At 37.3% G+C, this 18,708-nt stretch overlaps 1 protein-coding gene across 4 annotated transcripts in view; it reads left to right on the top strand.

The window, feature by feature from the left end:
• The window catches only part of NSUN3 (NOP2/Sun RNA methyltransferase 3), a 61,080-nt gene that overhangs the window by 19,332 nt on the left and 23,040 nt on the right, over positions 1–18,708 (top strand). For all 4 annotated transcript variants that reach the window (XR_005532506.1, XR_005532505.1, XM_039256382.1 and 1 more), the window contains exons 4-5: positions 6,736–6,890; positions 7,624–7,745. Coding sequence is in view for 2 of the 4 variants with exons in the window: in XM_039256382.1 (XP_039112313.1) it covers positions 6,736–6,890; positions 7,624–7,745 (277 nt within the window). In the remaining 2 variants the exon portion in view is untranslated. The remainder of the gene's footprint in view (positions 1–6,735; positions 6,891–7,623; positions 7,746–18,708) is intronic.

Below are 18,708 nucleotides of genomic sequence, written 5' to 3'. Positions count from 1 at the left end.
AAGATAATGCTGGCTTTGTGGAAGGAGTTTGGAAGTTTTCCTTCCATTTCTAGTTTTTGGAACAGCTTCAAAAGAATAGGTATTAACTCTTCTTTAAATGAGTGGTAGAGGGGTGCCTGGGGTGGCTCAGTCAGTTAGGTGTCTGACTTTGGCTCAGGTCACAATCTCACAGTCGTGGGTTCAAGCCCCACATCAGGCTATGTGGTGACAACCAGCTCAGAGCCTGGAGCCTGTTTCAGATTCTGTGTCTCCCTCTCTCAGACCCTCCCCTGCTCACGCTGTCTCTCTCTCAGAAATAAATAAAACATTTTAAAAAATTAAAAAAAATAAAAATAAATGAGTGGTAGAATTCCTACGGGGAAGCCACCTGGCCCTGGTCTTCTGTGTGTTGGGGAATTTTTGATTACTGATTCATTTTCTTTAATGGATATGGGTCTGTTCAAATTTTCTATTTCTTTGTGTTTCAGTTTTAATATTTTATATGTTTCTAGGAATTTGTCTATTTCCTCTAGATTGCCCAATTTGTTGGCATATAATTGCTCATAATATTCTCTTATTATTGTTTGTGTTTCCGCAGTTGATTGTGATTGTTCCTCTTTCATTTAAAACATGTAAATTAAAAAAAGAGTATACTACTCATGCAAATGCAGCTTTAAGGTGATTTTCTTTTTTCTTTTTTTTTAATGTTTATTTTTAAGACAAAGACAGAACAGTGAGGGGGGAGGGGCAGTGAGAGAGAGGGAGATGGAATACAAAGCAGGCACCAGGCTCTGAGTTGTCTGCATAGAACCCAACATGGGGCTCGAACTCACAAACTGTGAGATCATGACCTGAGCCAAAGTCAGATGCCTAACTTACTGAGCCATGTAGTCACCCATTTAAGGTGATTTTCTACTCCTTTCTGCCCCTAACCAAGTTGATGCCATCTCCTGAGCACTTTCCATATAGAAATTGTGGTGCACTACTAGTAGGAGAGTTAAGCAAAACACAAACCTCTTTCCTAAGACAAAATATGGTAAGTACTGTAAGAAAGTTTTGAAGTATGTATGAGAAGTGGACAAGTCAGTCAGATTTGGTGGAGCATAGAGTATGTTGTTAAAATAGCAGGAGGTTAAAAAATGGAAAGATTGTCTTGAGGGCTTATTATCACAGACCTTGGAAAAAAACACTAGTTTGAACTTTAATGGATGATGGGAAATCATTAAAAGTTTTTAATCCTGGAGTGGCAATCAAAAGTACAACAACACACGTATAGATATATATAGACTTGTAGATGTATATATATTTGTACAGATACATAGTTGAGCAAAGGGTTTACAAAAATATTTCCCCCTCTACATTAGAATTTCACCTTCATTTTAGTGCTCCAGCTTTGTTTCTCTGGTAACCGGATAGATTGTCACTGTGTTTCCAGGCAACCTTTCTCATGATAAGAAAGACCCTGAAGGGTAAAATCCATGTGCCCTTGGAGAAAGAATAAATAAGCCCCGGCGATCTCGTGGGGATGCCCTGACTGGGCCTTCCTGAGTACACAGATTCCTGTTCCTGGGCACGTCCCTCATGGGGATCCTGGAAGCTGTGCCTATAGAGTTGTTAGAGGAGATCTGGTCTCCTGTGGGACATGAAGCTTTGAAGCCTGGTCAGCTCCTGCACCTTCCCAGTGCGAGTCTTATCATCTTGTACCTAAATTACCAACTGTGAGCATTGCCCCAGGTTTTCCATGAAAGAGGAATGTCTCACCCTGCCCTCTTGGCAAGCCGTGATTCCTGTAGCATGATGCCAGACATGGCCTGCATGCGTGTTGCACTGAGTCAGACCTGAAAATCTAGTGGCTTATTTTAATGACTGCCTTATTTTAAGACCAAAAAAACTAGAAATTATAAAAGTGGTATGATTGACCATTAAAAATTGTAAACTTAGGAATTAAGATACTACATATATATTCAGAAGGAAATTTAGGAAAGATTTGCAGATCAGATGGCAGGTAAAGAGTTGTTAATATCTATCCTATGAAAATATCTCTTACCTGTTAGTAGAAAAAACTTAAATAGTGGAACAGGAAAAAAAAGGACAAATAGTAAGAATAGTCATTGACAGAAAAGCAAAACCACATGGCAAATGGAAAATGAAAAGATGCTCAACTGTGTTAGAAATCAAGGATTATACTACAACATCACATCCCATGTCAGGGTAACATGGAGTTACCCTTGTGGGAGTAACTCCATAGAAGTTTGGTGGAGGGACAGGGTAATATTTACTAAAAGCAAAAAATTCCCCTACCCTAACCTATCTAATTTTCTGGAACTGTCTCACAATAATACAATCATATTATAGGATAGCTGTATAAAGATGTTTATTGAACTTTATTAGTGACAACAGTGTGAATGCCCAATGATGGGTAATGGATGAATAAAGGATGACATATCCATTTCATATACTATTAGTGGCCTTTAACAATTACTTCTGTTTGTACCAGTTGACTTGGTACTGTTTGTTTTAAAGTATTGGCATGGTATATGTGGAAAAGGAGACTTATATTGGGTTGATAATATAAATTCCTTTTGATGGGCCAGTTGGGCAGCTGATAGGGTAGATGAAAAATGAGATGGAACAATGACACTAAGTTAGTATACAGTTCCATTTATATAAATTTTATATGGGTATACACATAAAGCAGTGTGGTGTGATCAAAATGTTAAATGGTTATCTGAAAGCACTTGGTTTGAGGTAATTTTTGATGTTCTGTATACTTTGTATACTTTTGTGCATTTAAAAATATACCTATAAGAGCACCTAGGTGACTCAGACAGTTTAGCCGACTCTTGATTTCGGCTCAGGTCATGATCACAGTTTGGTTCTTGAGCTTGAGCCCCACTTCAGGCTCTGTGCTGATGGTGTGGAGCCTGCTTGGCATTCTCCCCACCACCCCCCACTCTCTTCCCCTCCGCTGCACTCACACACTCGCTCTCTCTCTTCTAAATAAATAAATAAACTTAAAAAAATATACTTGTATTTATAGATTATATATTTAGACATCATATAATTTATATGATATATATAAATATTTATAAACATGTAAAATAGTTGTTGGCAAGGACGTGGAGAAAGGGGAACCCTCATGCACTACTGGCGGGAATGCAAACTGGTGCAGCCACTCTAAAAATCAGTGTGGAGGTTCCTCAAAAAATTAAAAATAGAACTACCCTACAACCCAGCAGTTGCATTACTGGTATTTATCCAGAGGTTATAGGAGTGCTGATTCAATGCGGCACATGTACACCAATGTTTATAGCAGCACTATCAACAATAGCCAAATTACAGAAAGAGCCCAAATGTCCCATCGACTGATGAATTGATAAAGAAGATGTGGTATATATATATACAATTGAAAAAACTGAAATCTTGCCATTTGTAACAACATGCATGGGACTAGGGTGTCTTATGGTAGGTGAAACAAGTCAAAGAAGGACAAATAGATGATTTCAGTCATGTGGAACTTAACAAACACAACAGGTGAACATAGGGGAAAGGAAAGGAAAATAAGATAAAAACAGAGAGGGAGGCAAACCATAAGAGACTCTTAAAGACAGAACAAACGGGCGCCTGGGTGGCTCGGTTGAGCATCCAACTTCAGCTCAGGTTATGATCTCACAGATCATGGGTTCGAGCCCTGTGTCGGGCTCTGTGCTGACAGCTAGCTCAGAGCCTGGAGCCTGTTTCAGATTCTGTGTCTCCCTCTCTCTGACAACCCTGCCCCCCCTACCCCCCCGCTCACGCTGTCTCTCTCTCTCAGAAATAAATAAAAAACATTAAAAAATTTAAAAAAAACAAACAAACTGAGGGTTGCTGGAGAGGAGGTGGGGGGGTGGGATAATTGGGGGATGAGTGTTAAGGAGGGCACTTGGGTGAGTGCTTGGTGTTATATGTAAGTGATGAATCACTAGATTCTTCTCCTGAAATGAATACTACACTGTATGTTAACTAACTTGAATTTAAATAAATAAATATTTAAAATGATGAAATTAATTTTAAGTAAACATGTACTTAGGGTTGCCTAGTGGCTCAGTTGGTTAAGCATCCGACTTCAGGTTAGATCATGATCTCATGGTTTATGAATTCGAGCCCCATTTTGGGCTCTGCACTGACAGTTCAAGCCCGGGGCTTGCTTCAGATTCTCTCTCTCTCTCTCTCTCTCTCTCTCTCTCCCCCCCTCTCTCTCCCCCTCCCCACCCCCCCCACTGTGTGTGTCCCTCCCCTACTTGTGCGCATGTGCTCGCTCTCAAAAATAAACACTAAAAAGATATGTACATATATATTTAAATAAAGGAAAGACAAAATACCTGTTTCACTTGGAAATAAACCATTTATTAGGTGCTTTCTATAGTGAGAAGCAGTGTATATCATAATGCTTAAGAGGTGCTTAAGGATAGGTAGGGCTCTGGAACTGTCTGGATTTCTGGCTCTGAACTTAGGCAAATTACTTAACTTCTCATGGTCTAAGTCCTCATTAGTAAAATATAAATAACAATAAAAGTAACATGGGCGCCTGGGTGGCTCAGTTGGTGGTTGTAGTTGAGCATCAGACCGGCTCAGGTCATGATCTCATGGTTTGTGAGTTCAAGTCCTGTGTCAGGCTCTGTGCTGACAGCTCAGAGCCTGCAGCCTGCTTCAGATTCTATGTCTCCCTCTCAGTTCCTTCCCCTCTCGTGCGCTCGCTCTCTCTCTCTCTCTCAAAAATAAATTTAAAAAATATTTAAAAAAATTTTTTAGAAAGTACTTACCTCAGGTTTGTGAGGATTAAATATGACCCTACATGTAAAGTCTTTTTTTTTTTTTTTTTAATAATTATTTGGAGGGAAAGAACATACATATGAGGTAGGGTGGGGAAGAGAGAGAGGGAGAGAATCCCAAGTAGGCTCCACACTGTCAGTGCAAAGCCAGATGTAGGGTTTAGTCCCACAAACCTTAAGATCATGACCTGAACTGTAATTGAGAGTTGAACACCTCACCGACTGCGACACCCAGGCACACCCCTGACATGTAAAGTCTTCAGAGCACGGCCTAGCACATAATGTGGACTCAAGAATTGTTAATAATATAAGCATTTGTTATTACTACTTTTGCAGTCCTATGCTAGAAATGTTAGTAAAGTATCACATTTAAACTGAACAGTTTTTAAGGTAGCCAGTGTGGAGGAGATAAAATCTGAGACTGACATAAAACAGGTTAGTAGAAGTAAAGCATACAAATAATAAAATTTTACATGTATATGGGAGTTACCACAAGAAAACAAAGATCCAAAAGAGTGGCCAAGCCTCAGTGCTTGTATTATTAGGTGGGACATAGAGTGCCAGTTGTGAACAAGTAACTAACGTGTGTGAGGGAGAAGACAGAATTTTTAACAAAGTCTGTTTGTGCAGGTTTCTCTGGGTCCTGACTCCCCATCTCTTGATGATCAGAGTATTTCTTTCCTTCTGGGGTAAGGAGAGTATCTATCATATGAGAGGTCATTTCCTGCTTTCAGGAAAAAAAAAGAAGGCGGACATGACCTTTGTGCATCTGCTGTTATTCAGGTGCCTTTAACTCAAAATAATCAGCAGGCCAAAGTGGCAGTTTTGGAGAGGCATGTTCTGAATCTCTTCATGAGGCACAGTCTCCATTTCACACAAAAGGAAACCAAGACTCTTAAAGAGAGCTAAGTAGGGGCACCTGGGTAGCTCAGTCAGTTAAGTGTCCGACTTTGGCTCAGGTCATGATCTCACGGTTTGTGAATTTGAGGCCCACTTTGGGCTCTGTGCTGGCAGCTCCGAGCTTGGAGCCTTCTTCAGATTCTGTGTCTCCCTCTCTCTCTGCCCCTCCCCTGCTTGAGCTCTGTCTCTCTCTGTCTCTCAAAAATAAATAAACGTAAAAAAAAAAAAAATGAGAAAAAGAGAGAGAGCTAAGTAACTTCCCTAGAGTCTTAGAGTTCATAATTTGAGCCCATGTTTTCCCATAGTGCCAATAGCATGTTAGATGCTTTTTTCCATATACCATCTTCTTGTACATAATATGTACATAATATGAGAAAGAAAAAAGGAAAGAAAAGGGGAGGGTAGGGAAAAAGAGAAGAGAAGGGGAGGGAAGGAAAAAAGGAAGGAAGGAAATAAAGGAAAAGAGGGGCACCTGGGTGGCTCAGTTGTTTGAGTCTGACTTCAGGTCATGATCTCATGGTCCATGCGTTTGGGCCCCATGTCAGGCTCTGCTGACAGCCTAGAGCCTGCTTCAGATTCTGTGTCTCCCTCTCTCTCTGCCCCTTACCCGCTCACCCCTCTCTCTCTCTCTCTGTCTCTCCCTCTCTCTCTCTCAAAAGTAAACGTTAAAAAAAAAAAAAAAAGGAAAAGAAAGACAGATCATATACCAATTTACTCTTAGAGCTTTAGGGGAGAACTGTGTTTGAAGTATTGGTTGCATAGCATATCTATAGGAATTCATAGTTAAATTTGAATGTGTGTATGTTCAGAGCCTCTGACAGGCTGTGTAGGCATGACAGTTATAAATTGTGTGTGTGTGTGTGTGTGTGTGTTTGTGTGTGTGTATTGCTGTTTTTAAAACATAAGATAATCATCATATTTACCTCTGTGCCCTATGTCTGCACAGTTATGATGAATTGATTATGATGAAATTTATTTGGTCAAAAGAGGAAATTTAACAGTTCCATTTCATTCATTTCAAAACTTTTTAATCCTTTATATTTAGGTTATCTTCACTGTAATGAACACGATAGTCTGAGATTGAGGTGGCTGAGGCAGACGTTAGAATCTTTCATCCCGCAGCCTTTGATAAATGTAATTAAAGTGTCTGAATTGGATGGCAGAGAAATGGGAGATGCCCAGCCTGAAATGTTTGACAAGGTACTGTTATTACATTGTGACAAACTGATGGACTCCCAGTGATACCACTGTTCTGTTCTTTGTTGTTGTTGTTTTCCATCTGCTTCCAGACGTAGCCTGATACAATTTCTCAGTACTCTGGGAAATTTTGATAAAGTGAACAAGGAAGCAGTTTTTATTTGATGGTCAGCATGGTTCAAAGGAAGCGGTAACATTGGAGTTGGGGATTATTGAATGTTTTTTATTTCCATGTGCCTCAAAGATACTCAGGTAGAGATCATTGTTATTTGGGTCAGTGTACAAACATGTGCACTGTATTGCTTTAATTTGGTAATATTTCATAGGAGTGTATGACAGTTGAAGAAAAAGAGAACATTTCAGTAAACCAAAATTGAAGTATTAGTTCTTAAGAGTAAATGCTGAGAATTCAGAAATATAGTTATGTCTGTTTAAAATGAGTAACTTCTGTAAAAATTTTTGCTGTAGTTGCCAAGAGTATGAAATGTGAGTAGACGTTAGTCGACTTATAGTTCTCCTGTTCCGTCTCCACTCCAGAAAAACAAACACTCAAGGTGTCAAGTATTAGTGAAAAAAGGTCATGAGTAATTTACCATGTTATATTTTTGGTTTAAAAATATGTATTTATTAGCTTTTTTTTTATCATTTTACATAGCTTCTCCATGTACTTTGCATCTGAGAATATATTTTCACTACATATTTCCATTATACTGCGTATTTCCCTTTTTTTCTCTAGGTGTTAGTTGATGCTCCGTGTTCAAACGATCGAAGTTGGCTGTTCTCTTCTGATTCTCAGAAGGCAGCCTGTAGAATAAGCCAGAGGAGCAGTTTGCCTGTTCTGCAGATGCAGCTCTTGAGGTGAGGGCTATTAATACAAAAGTTTATTCTGGTTTCTAATGTGATTTAAGGAGGCATGACAAATCATGACACAGAGTAGCCCCCAAATGGAGTTTCCTGTGTAGGTGTTGGTAATTACTCCTCCAAAGTCTGTATCCAGAAAATTCTTAACCTTTTTCCTTTTAGGTCTCCTGCTCTAAGGCCTCACTACTATCCACTCAATGAAATTTGGTATTGCTGTGTATTGTCTTTTAAAGGAAACATGTAATTTTATTGTGGTTTAAAATTGTTTGCATATCTGGACCATCTCAAACCTAGGGTTCAGCACCCTGTTCTTTCATCAGGACCTGAACAGCACCCCCGTAGTAGTAGCTTGGGACCAGGATGTATTTTTTTGGTAATGGAAACATTTGTTCTGGATGAGTCAGCCTCCTGGGAAGTTGTAGTTCATTGTTAGCACTTATCTACCCTTTAAGAATTTTCCAGAAGCATATGACCACCAAGAGATACTTGGTTTTCTTCTATAAAGAGACACTGTGGGACATGCTTTCCTGATTTTAAAAGAGATTTCTACTTATACTACACTCTCAAGTAATTCTTGTTGTTTAATGCTGAACAAAAGTTCTCTGGAATATTTAAATATAGTTAAATGATGCGTTATCACTTATTATCTTTTACATGTGGAATAAGAATGATGAACATTTTGTATGCACTGCTGACGTGGTTTACTTCCAGCTTCTGATTGATACACAGTAGTGACTACAGAGTGTTACAGTCAGCTAATGTATAGTCTTGTTCTTGTACCAAGTTAAGTGCCAGCTCGTTATGGCTGTTGTAGGTAGTGCCCATGAGAGGGTTCCTGTAGACGTCACTCATCTGGCACTTCACTGTTTGTATGCTTACTGTCAGCCTTCTGTCTACTGAATTCCAAAATATTTTGAGGATTTTATGCTACTTTTCCCTTTGTACCTCTTGGGTTATTAGCTTTGGCATGTTGATCTGGCTTCTTAGTTAATTATTCCAGCTACTCTGGGCCTTATAATTATTATAACTTCTTCCTTGTAATAGACAATAAGTTTTATGAGGGCTAATTAGCATTGTGACCTCTACTTTTTTTTAAGTTGTGATTAAGCAATCAGGCTTTCTGAGAATATCATTGTTCTTTCTCTCATGAAAAATCCTCCCTTTACTTCTTTTTCTTCCTGTTCATTATCAAGCTTTTTGTGTTTTATATTCTGTCTATTGCTTTTCCTCCCAGTTTGTCTCCAAATCTATGCTTGTTAAAGTTACTAAAGACTCATTAAATGGATAGATATTTTTCAATTATACTTGATCTCTTGATAGCATTTCTATAATGTATTTTATTACACAACTATTAAATGGAAACATTTTCATTGTAAACAAACTCAAATAATAAAAATGAAGAAAAAGTCCCCTTGGACATGGAGCCAATCAAATACCAGCCTTTTTCACTGAAAGTTAACTGTTGGACTTAAGTTTGGGGTGCACTTTTCCAAACTTGTTCTGTAGCTAGTTTTAAAATTATATGTGCATAGAGAAACACATTAAAAATAACTGCTATTATTGTGTCTATATTGTTCTGAAACTTGCTTTTTTATACTTAATTTTTCCTAGTTTTTTCCTTGTAGAATTACTTTGTTCTCTTCAGTTTTTGTGAAATATTAAATAGGGTCAGTCTATCCTATTCTATTTAATCTTCTGTTTTTGGATGTTTACATTATTTCCTTTTTTTTTTTTTTACTTCTTTTAAAATGTTTATTTTTGAGAGAGAGAAAGACAGAATGTAGAGGAGGGGGACAGAGAAAGAGAGAGAGAGAAGGAGACACAGATTCTGAAGTAGGCTCCAGGCTCTGGGCTATCAGCATAGAGCCCAACATGGGGCTCAAACTCAGTAGTCGCTAGATCATGACCCCAGCCGAAGTTGGATGCTTAACTGACTGAGACACCCAAGTGCCCTGCCTCTCCCCGCCTCCTTTTTTTTTTTCTTAACTTTTATAAACCATCCTAAAATTGGACATGCATGCTAACATTTTCCTTGGTTAAATATCAAGAAATGGAATTGAGGATCAAATATTTTAGATGTATTGAACTGTTCTCTAAAATGATTGTGTCAGTTTATACTTTCTGTTACCTTGTTCCCTCTTAAAATATTCTCTTTCCTTGATTTTTATGATCATATGCTTTCCTGGTTTTCCTCCTACTTATTTTCTTAATTTTTAATTTACTCTTATTCAGCTCATTCCATAATTTCTGTGTTTCCTTCCACTGCTGATGTTGGTTTTCTTCTCTGTTTATCTGATCTCTGCAACTGATGTAAGATGCTATCTCCCAAGTATGTATCTAAGCTCAGATCTTTCTCCTTTCCTCCAGACCTGTACATTCAGTTATCTATCAGATATCTCCATTTGGAAGACCCTCAGACACATAACTCAGTTTGTCAAGAGGGAACTCATAATTTCTTTACAGTACTTTACTGCCTCCACCCCAAATCAACAAAATAAAAAATCAAATAGAAACCCCACCAACCTTTTTTCTCTCTTCTGTATCTCAGTAATTTCCATACCTTCATACATTTACCCAAGTCAAAAATCCATCTCCAACTCCCCTTTCTTTTATAGTCAGTCAATTGCTAAGGTGTTTCAGTTGTACCTGTTACATATTTTTCAAGTCCATCCAATTCTAGTCATCCTTAATAGCCTAACCTAAGCCACCAGCATCTGTAATCTGAATCCTTGCAACAGGCTTCTAACTGCCCTGCCCATTTCCAGGTGTGAGCTCTACTACTTCACTCTTCACAGTAAAGCAAATCTGATCTGAAATATAAATCTGATTATGTCCTTCACTTTTTTTTAAGTTTGTTTATTTATTTTGAGAGAGAGACAGTGCCAGCAGGGGAGAAGCAGAGAGAAGGAGGGAGAGAGAATCCCAAGCAGGCTTCATGCCGTCGGCACAGGGCCCAATGTGGGGCTTGAACTCAGGAACCGTGAGATCATGACCTGAGCCAAAACCAACAGTGCCACCCAGGCGCTCCTGTAATTGTCCTTTTTAAAGTCCTATACTGGTTCACCATTAGCATTAAGATTTCACATTCCTTAGTTTGATATTCAAGTTGTCTTTGGGTATGGGTCCTTCTTACTTCATTTGCTATATCTCCCTAGGATTCTTCTTGCATTGTTTTCCCCCCTGAGCAGTTCCTCAAACTCACCTTACAGTGTCAATACTGAGACCAGTGCATTTCCTTTTCCTTTTGGTGGAGAGTTCTTCTTACTCACCCTCCACTTTTTCTTGGCTAGCTCTGGGTTCTTGAGGAGTTAGCTCTGACATTTTATTAAGCCTTACCTGACTCCCTAGGACTGGGATCGATATTCCCTTCATGTCCCTACTTCATTTAAAACATGCATTGATTGTCAGTGCCTTTGCTTAACATTTGCCTGGTACTTATCTCCTTTCAACAAGACTATTGAAAGCTCCTTGGGGACAGGCGTAGCCTTACTGTTTTTACTCCTAATACATAATTTGGTGTCTGGTATGTAGAATGAGGTCAGTAACTAATTGTTTAAAAACACTAAATTATAAGAGCTGACTATTTAAAATTTAAACCTGTAATTAAATTTATAGCAAAGTTAATCTGCCAAAAATGATATAATCACTATTGTGCTACATAGTAGTTAGGCACAAAGTACTACCACACTTTATTTTGATTAGTATTGCTTGTTTTAGTTTCAGTTTAGTTTTCTCCCCCAATTGATATATTTCTCTTAACATCATATAGCAGTACAGTCATCATGAAGGTCCTGCATTTATATAAACCTCACATAGGTACCTTCTTATGCCTTGACAACTAAGCTTCTTCCTTAGTGACCCCTCTTCTCTCCCATCATCTTATTCTCCAGAAGGAATGGCTTTAGAACTACATCATTTTAGTAGCATATTGACGAGGAACAAAACTAACCTCTCAATCACTACAGATGTATATTTCCATGTAATTATATGGGGAGCACCATCATACCAGCCATCTCCTATTCTTTTCCTTGAACACCTACTCTGCATTTCCTGTCCCTGATGCTTAGTCTGTGTGAGAGCTTTGAAAGCCACTTAAAGTAGTTGAAACTTTGGGTCCCTTGGCTGTATGATCAGGATGATAATGGGGAAAGAGTGAGATACCCAAGCTCTAGGTTCAGAAAGTAGTTCTAATTCCCTGACATCTACAAGTCTGGGGCGGGGGATTAAAAAGATAAAGGAAAAACTGATAATGCCAGCCACAGTTTCTCTTTTATCTCCTGCCCCTGACTCCAGAAAATGAATTGTGTGTGTGTGTGTGTATACATACATATGTAGTAATTTTCTCATAGCTCTATCACTATACCACATGCAAAGAAGTTTCTTACTTTCTTCCAAATCTTTTTCACCTAATTATTGCCTTACCTCCCTTTAACAAAAGGTAATCCTTTTATTCCACCATAAGAAATAAAAGGTTTCAAATTCAAACATATGCAAGAGATTATATATATTGATGTGTGAATTTTAGTCAAAAGTATAAAGGATTGATAGTAGATCCTTATTTACATTTGCAAAGAGCAATTAGAAAGCAAGCAAGCAAATATTGCCTCGCCTGATATTGTGGACTGAAGATGACACTCAGGAGGGAGAAAACGAGTGGAGAGGATAATTGAGAGGCAGATAAGGAAAACTTTTTGTACTGTTTTGTTGAAGACTAGACTTGTATTTGCATTTGTCAGCTGACTGATTATGGTACACAAAGATACTTTATGCTCTTTATGGCTGTATATTCATTTACCTTATCAGCAATCATTCATATTTATATTAAATAGGTCATCTACATAGTGTTTACAGTTTTAGCTTTTGAAAACACAATACTCTGTAGCCAAATATTAATCTTACATGTTTTTATGAATGTGATACCTAAATTAAAATTGGCACTTTTTAAAAAATTTTTAATGTTTATTTATTTTTGAGAGAGACAGAGAGTGAGCAGGCGAGGGTCAGAGGGAGATGGAGACACAGAATCCAAAGCAGGCTCCAGGCTCCGCGAGCTGTCAGCACAGAGCCCGATGTGGGGCTCGAACTCACAGACTGCGAGATCATCACCTGAGATGAAGTCGGACGCCTGACCGACTGAGCCTCCCAGGCACCCCTAAAATTGACACTTTTTAAAGTTTATTTATTTATTTCAAGAGAGACAGAGAGAGTGAGCAGGGGAGGGGCAGAGAAAGAGGGAGAGATCCCAAGCAGGGGATGCAGAGATTGAACTCACAAACCATGAGATCATGACCTGAGCTGAAACCAAGAGTCAGATGCTTAAACGACTGTGCCACTGAGGCACCCCTACAAGTGATGCTTTTTTAAAAGAAGTTTCTTGATTTACATTTTTTAAAAGACTAATATTAGTAGATATGTAAGTCTTTTTTAAAAAATTCTTTTAAAGATTAATGTATGAATATAATCATGAAAATAGTAATTGAACCTGATTTTTCTTTTTAGCGTGAAAAGCATATTGGAAGACACAATGATGACAAGAGATAGATCCCAAAGCATATGACTTCCTTATACACTTATTGAGGGCTCTTTGATTTATCCATACAGAAATGGAAAATTAGAATCTTCTATTTAATTTATAATACAAGAAAATAAAAACTGTATACAACTCTTACACATCTGTCCCCAAAACCGTTTCCAGAAGATGAGAATGTGGAACAGTGATGTAAGGAATAATTGAACATAAGCCATTTTTATTAACTGAGTACCATTTGAAAGTATACCTTTATTATCATTTCTCAAAATAATTTCTGAGACCAGTCATTTCTCTTACATACTGTGTACATACATAATCAGATTCTCTTGCCTCATTTTTATTTAAATGTATTAGGAAAAACAGAGTGAGAAAATATGCTGAAAATGATATACATGTTGTCTGTACAAAGTGGCCATGATGTTTATGTAAGAGAAGTTTACTTGATTTTTAAGTGGGAAAGCATGAACTGAAGAGTATGATTTATAACAAAAATATTGGTATGTTATTGCAGTAATGTATCTTGTCATCCATTTCCTCGGAGAAAATCAATCACATTTAAAATACTGACCCCTTCTGGTTTTTTCTCACCACTTGACAAGTAAAATCCAATTTGTGAACTCATTGAAAAAGGAAGCTTAGATTACTCAGTAACATTTTGAAAATTTGTATAAATCATTCAGATAACTATCCTTAAAAAGAGGCACTCTGACAGCAAGAATTGTGTTTTAAAAAGAAACGTTAACGTTAAAAAAAAAAAAAAAAAAGACACCAGCAACTCCTGTGTCATGCTCCTGAGCTGAGATAAGTGACACCTGGTGATTGTGAAGCATGAGTCTTCATCATTCATCAGCACAGTGACCAGAATATTGATATGTTCATGTTGGAAAAATAGTCTTTGGACATACAGGTCTGTTAGAATGGAAGATTTCCACCACTGTTTCAGCTGTGGATGTATTTTCTTTTTAAAGGTCAACTAATCCAGTTAGCTTTGCATACTATCATGATCTGCTTAACCATATGTTTGGAATCCAGACAACACAAGCAGACCCCTCTTAATACCCTGACTGCTACTATTGCTACTACTACTACTTATCTTATGCCTCTACTTCCTTTTTTTTTCCTCTTTTTCTCATCTTAGATGGCAGGAGTCAGAGGTTCTCAGATTAAAAATTTGTAATCTGTTGGGAGCACCTGGGTGGCTCATTCCATTGAGTGTCTGACTTTGGCTCAGGTTATGATCTCACGGTTTGTGAGTTCAAGCCCCGCGTCAGGCTCTGTGCTGACAGTTCAGAGCATGGAGCTTTCTGTGAATTGTTTATCTCCCTCTCCCTGCCCCTTCCCTGCTCAGACTGTGTCTGTTTCTCTTTCAATAATAAGTGAACATTAAAAAATTTTTTTCAGTCTGTAATTTGGATGAAGTACACACTTCTTTTTAACAAGATTGTACAGATCAAAATATTCCACATTAAATACAATTGTTAAAAGATTGAAGACACATCCATAGTTTGTATCTATTTTATTTCAACATTAAAAATGTCTCAAGTACACATTGACTGGGAAGGAGTTAGCAGCTGACCTGGGATCCATTTCTCTTGATTTCTAAGGAGGCACTCCGTTGGAAAGAAAGAAGGCAGGTGACCCAGTATACATGTTGATAACTGATCTCCTTGGTGAATGGACTAATGAATTTTGCTGAGTGGAGAACTCCTACTTATGTCATTCTTTGAGCAGAATATCCCTGATTAGGATTGCCTGTGGTAAACACAACCTAGAATATATAGATTTGTGAGGCACAGCTTCCTGGAGAATGTCATACAAGCTATTCAACTCTTTAAGATATATTAGAGATATGACATAACCTAAATGCTTCCCATTGTATGAAGCGACCTGTGAACTTTGCTTAGAGAACTCATCTCTTATATGAGCTAGAAAACATTCTGAACTAGAAGCAAGACTGAGATAGCCACATTGGATATCCCTCCTTCTTTTGTGCTATTTGATTGTTTATATACTTGAAATTATTAATAAAGCTTGCTAGCAGGTAGGTTCATGAGAATCTGATTTGACATTCCAGTCCTTTGTGTTAGCTCACCCTAAACCCCAACCAGGTGCCTTTGATAAAACCTCTTATTCCATTCCCACTCTTAGAATTCATTCAACTGATCCAGCGAACACTTAAAAAATGAAACCACTTCCCCTTTATATCCTGTGCAGTGAAACATTGATTAAAAAGATGAATGGGTAGGACCTGTTGTTCCAGAACTTAGGCAGGTCAAAGAGAACAAGAAAGTGTGTGATGTTCCATGAATAGTGATTTTTCCATTTTGGCTCCATCACTAGTGAAAATAATAACAGTGGATGCCATTCATTGACTACATTAGCTACTTCTCCTTGTCTGCAGAGGTCCAAGTAAATAGATGGAGAGTCTTTCATTGTTTACTTCAGTAAAATGCCTACCCCTGCCTTGAAGGTGGAGGAGGAAGAATCTCCTCTTTCTTCATAGAAACATGAGGCAAGGATGGTGACAGTTCTCCCCTAACCATGTATTCTTTCTATAAGGGTTTATCGAATTCCTTGTATGTTCTGGGTACCAATAGTAAAACAGGGCAGATTCAAATTTTGTTTGACTTGGATGCTGTTATTTTGTAAGTAATTAACTGCTCATCAGTTCTGATTTAGAAGTTTCATGTCTTCTACCAACATATCTGAAACTGGCATGCTACCTTTTTAACTTGCAAGCAGGATGAACATAAGTCCCTTAACAATTTTTGATATTTTATCTTCTCCCATATTGTGGCTTGGCGGCTTACCCTTTCACTCTTCTCGGTGTTTTGGTTCTTTTGTTTTTGTTTTACAAGAAGTGGTTATTGCTTTTTGTATGTAATTTATTATATATATATATTCCTTTAGGATTAATGCTTTTTTGTGTGTTTTATTTTAAGAAGTCTTTCCAGTCTACAGCCATACCACTTTGAACCCGCCTGATTTCGTCTAAGAAGTCTTTCCATACATCAGACAATTTCTTCTAGAAGCTTTATTTTTTAACTTTTACACTTAGGTGTATAATCTACCTCAGCTGATTTTTGCTTAGTAGTGGGAGGTAGAAATCTATTTTCTTTTCTTCCTTTTTATTTTTTTCAACTTTGTGCATAGATATTTAATTGTTCCGACAGCATTTATTGAAAAGTCTGTTCACTTGCCAGGTATCTGTAGTGCTACTTCTGTCATAAATAAAATGTCCACATTAATATCAGTCTGATTTCTATTGCATTCAATTGCCTTATTTATAGATACAACAGTTGATGCTATACTAACTTAATTACTATGGTGTTAATACCATAATATGTAGGTGCAGGTATTCCCTTGTTGTTTGTTTCATTCTGTTTTGTTAAGAGTATCCTGACTTCAGTTCTTTGCATCTTTATATACATTTTAGAATCAACTTTTCAACTTTAATGAGAAATGTATAGGGATTTTGATTGGAGTTATATTAAGTCTATCAATTTAGACAGTTTTGACATTTTCCTGCCATTTCACAATATTGAGAAATTTATTAAGTCTAAAATATTATAGATTCTTTTGGATTTTCAACAAAAGGCCTCACAGTTCTATAATATGTAGAAATAGATACAGGGGATTTTTTCTGGATTCTATATGATATTTTGCTTTGGATTTTTTCCGTGTATGTTCATACATGAAACTAGCCTATAATTTTTCACTTTTGAAATATTCTTAGAGTTTAGAATTAAGGTTATACTAACTTCATAAAATAAATTGAAGAGTGGGTTCTCATTTATATTCTCTGGAACAGTTTATGGCAAGTTGCAATTATTTTTTTTTCTTTGAATATTTAACTGCCGTTGAAGCCATGATGGGGCCAGAGTTCTGTGGGAAAATTTTTGACCGTTGATTTAGTTTCTTTTAAGGTTACAGGACTCTTAAGTTTTCTCTCTCTTTTTAAATCAGTTTTGTGAGGGTTTGTTGTTAAGTAATTTTCTCATTTTATCCAAGTCTATAAACTTACTTACATAAAGTTGTAGACAATATCTATCTTCTTAGTGTCTGCAGGATTTATAATTATGTTTTCTGTTTTATTTTGTTAATCAGCCTTGCCTGAGGTTTGTCAGGTTTTATATCTTTTCAGGATCTAATATTTAAATTTGGGGGCACCTGGGTGGCTCAGTCGGTTAAGCGTCCGACTTTGGCTCAGGTCACAATCTCACGGTTCATGGGTTCGAGCCCTGCATCGGATTCTCTGCTGTCGGGAGCTGTGCTCCAGCTCAGAGCCTGGAGCCTGTTTCAGATTCTGTATCTCCCTCTCTCTCTGACCCTCCCCTGCTCACGCTGTCTCTTTCTCTCTCTCTCTCTCAGAAATAATTAAAACATTAAAAAAATAAATTTGTTTATCTTTTTAAAAAAAGTTTTTAAATTTTTAATTAATTCATTCATTTTTGTGTGTGTGTGTGAGAGAAAGCATACAGGTGAGTTAGAGAGGGACACAGAGAGAGGGAGACAGACTCCAAAGCAGGCTCTGTGTTGTCATTACCCACAAACCCTTGAAATTATGACCTGAGACAGTCGGACGCTTGCCCCTGTTCAATTTTTTTTTATGTTAGTTTGTTTCCAGTTTCCATACATATGGCTATTTTTTGGTTATCTTATTATTTTTTAATTTTTATTGTGATCAGAAGGCATATGCTACATCAGCCTGTTGTTTTTCTCCAAACAGTTATCTAAATAGTGGTTTTTAAACTTTGCTCTGTAAAGACGTAGGGATTCTATAGCACTGTTGTAAGAGCCATCTTGAAGGAAGGGAGAGGGATGACCAGGAGAGCCTTGTATATAGTTCACTACACTAGATCCAGCTAGAAGCATGATAGCTTCATCTGATTAGACTTGTAGGATGTCACTTGAAGAAAGTTTATTTTTACTAAAAAAAAAAAAAAAATTTTTTTTTTGGAAAAATTTTAAAAAATCATTTAAATCCATAATAAGCAAAATCTCTCTTCATTTATAAGCACATTTGCCTTGGGCCAGAATTAAGTCAATTCTGGTGGCTTTCTTGGAAGCTTTTTATTAGTTATTTTTCTTTGTTATGAGTGAAGAGACAATATTTGATAGTAGATTAAAGACCCTACATAAATAAGTTAGGCAGGCATAATGTGGTCTGTTGTCACTCTTCCTGATTTAAGCAACACAAAACTAGCTTCCTTATATTGAGGCTCAGCAGAGAGCTTTTCATCCCTAACTCACCCTCCTTTACTCATCTTAATAAGGTAATTAACTGTTGAGAAAATATACTAAAGATCTCCAAGTAGAAATCTATAATAAATATGTTAAAACTTGTCATTTATAATTTATTTCAGGAGTATCTAGCGTTATTTATCACTCTGCTCTACCACATATAAAAATAGTACATAAAAAATATTC

Source organism: Hyaena hyaena, unplaced genomic scaffold (genome assembly GCF_003009895.1).
Source record: "Hyaena hyaena isolate Hyena2069 unplaced genomic scaffold, ASM300989v1 scaffold_570, whole genome shotgun sequence".
NCBI classification, from domain to species: Eukaryota; Metazoa; Chordata; class Mammalia; order Carnivora; family Hyaenidae; genus Hyaena; species Hyaena hyaena.
Note: the sequence above shows the minus strand (reverse complement) of the source record. Positions and strands in the feature narration are given on the sequence as shown.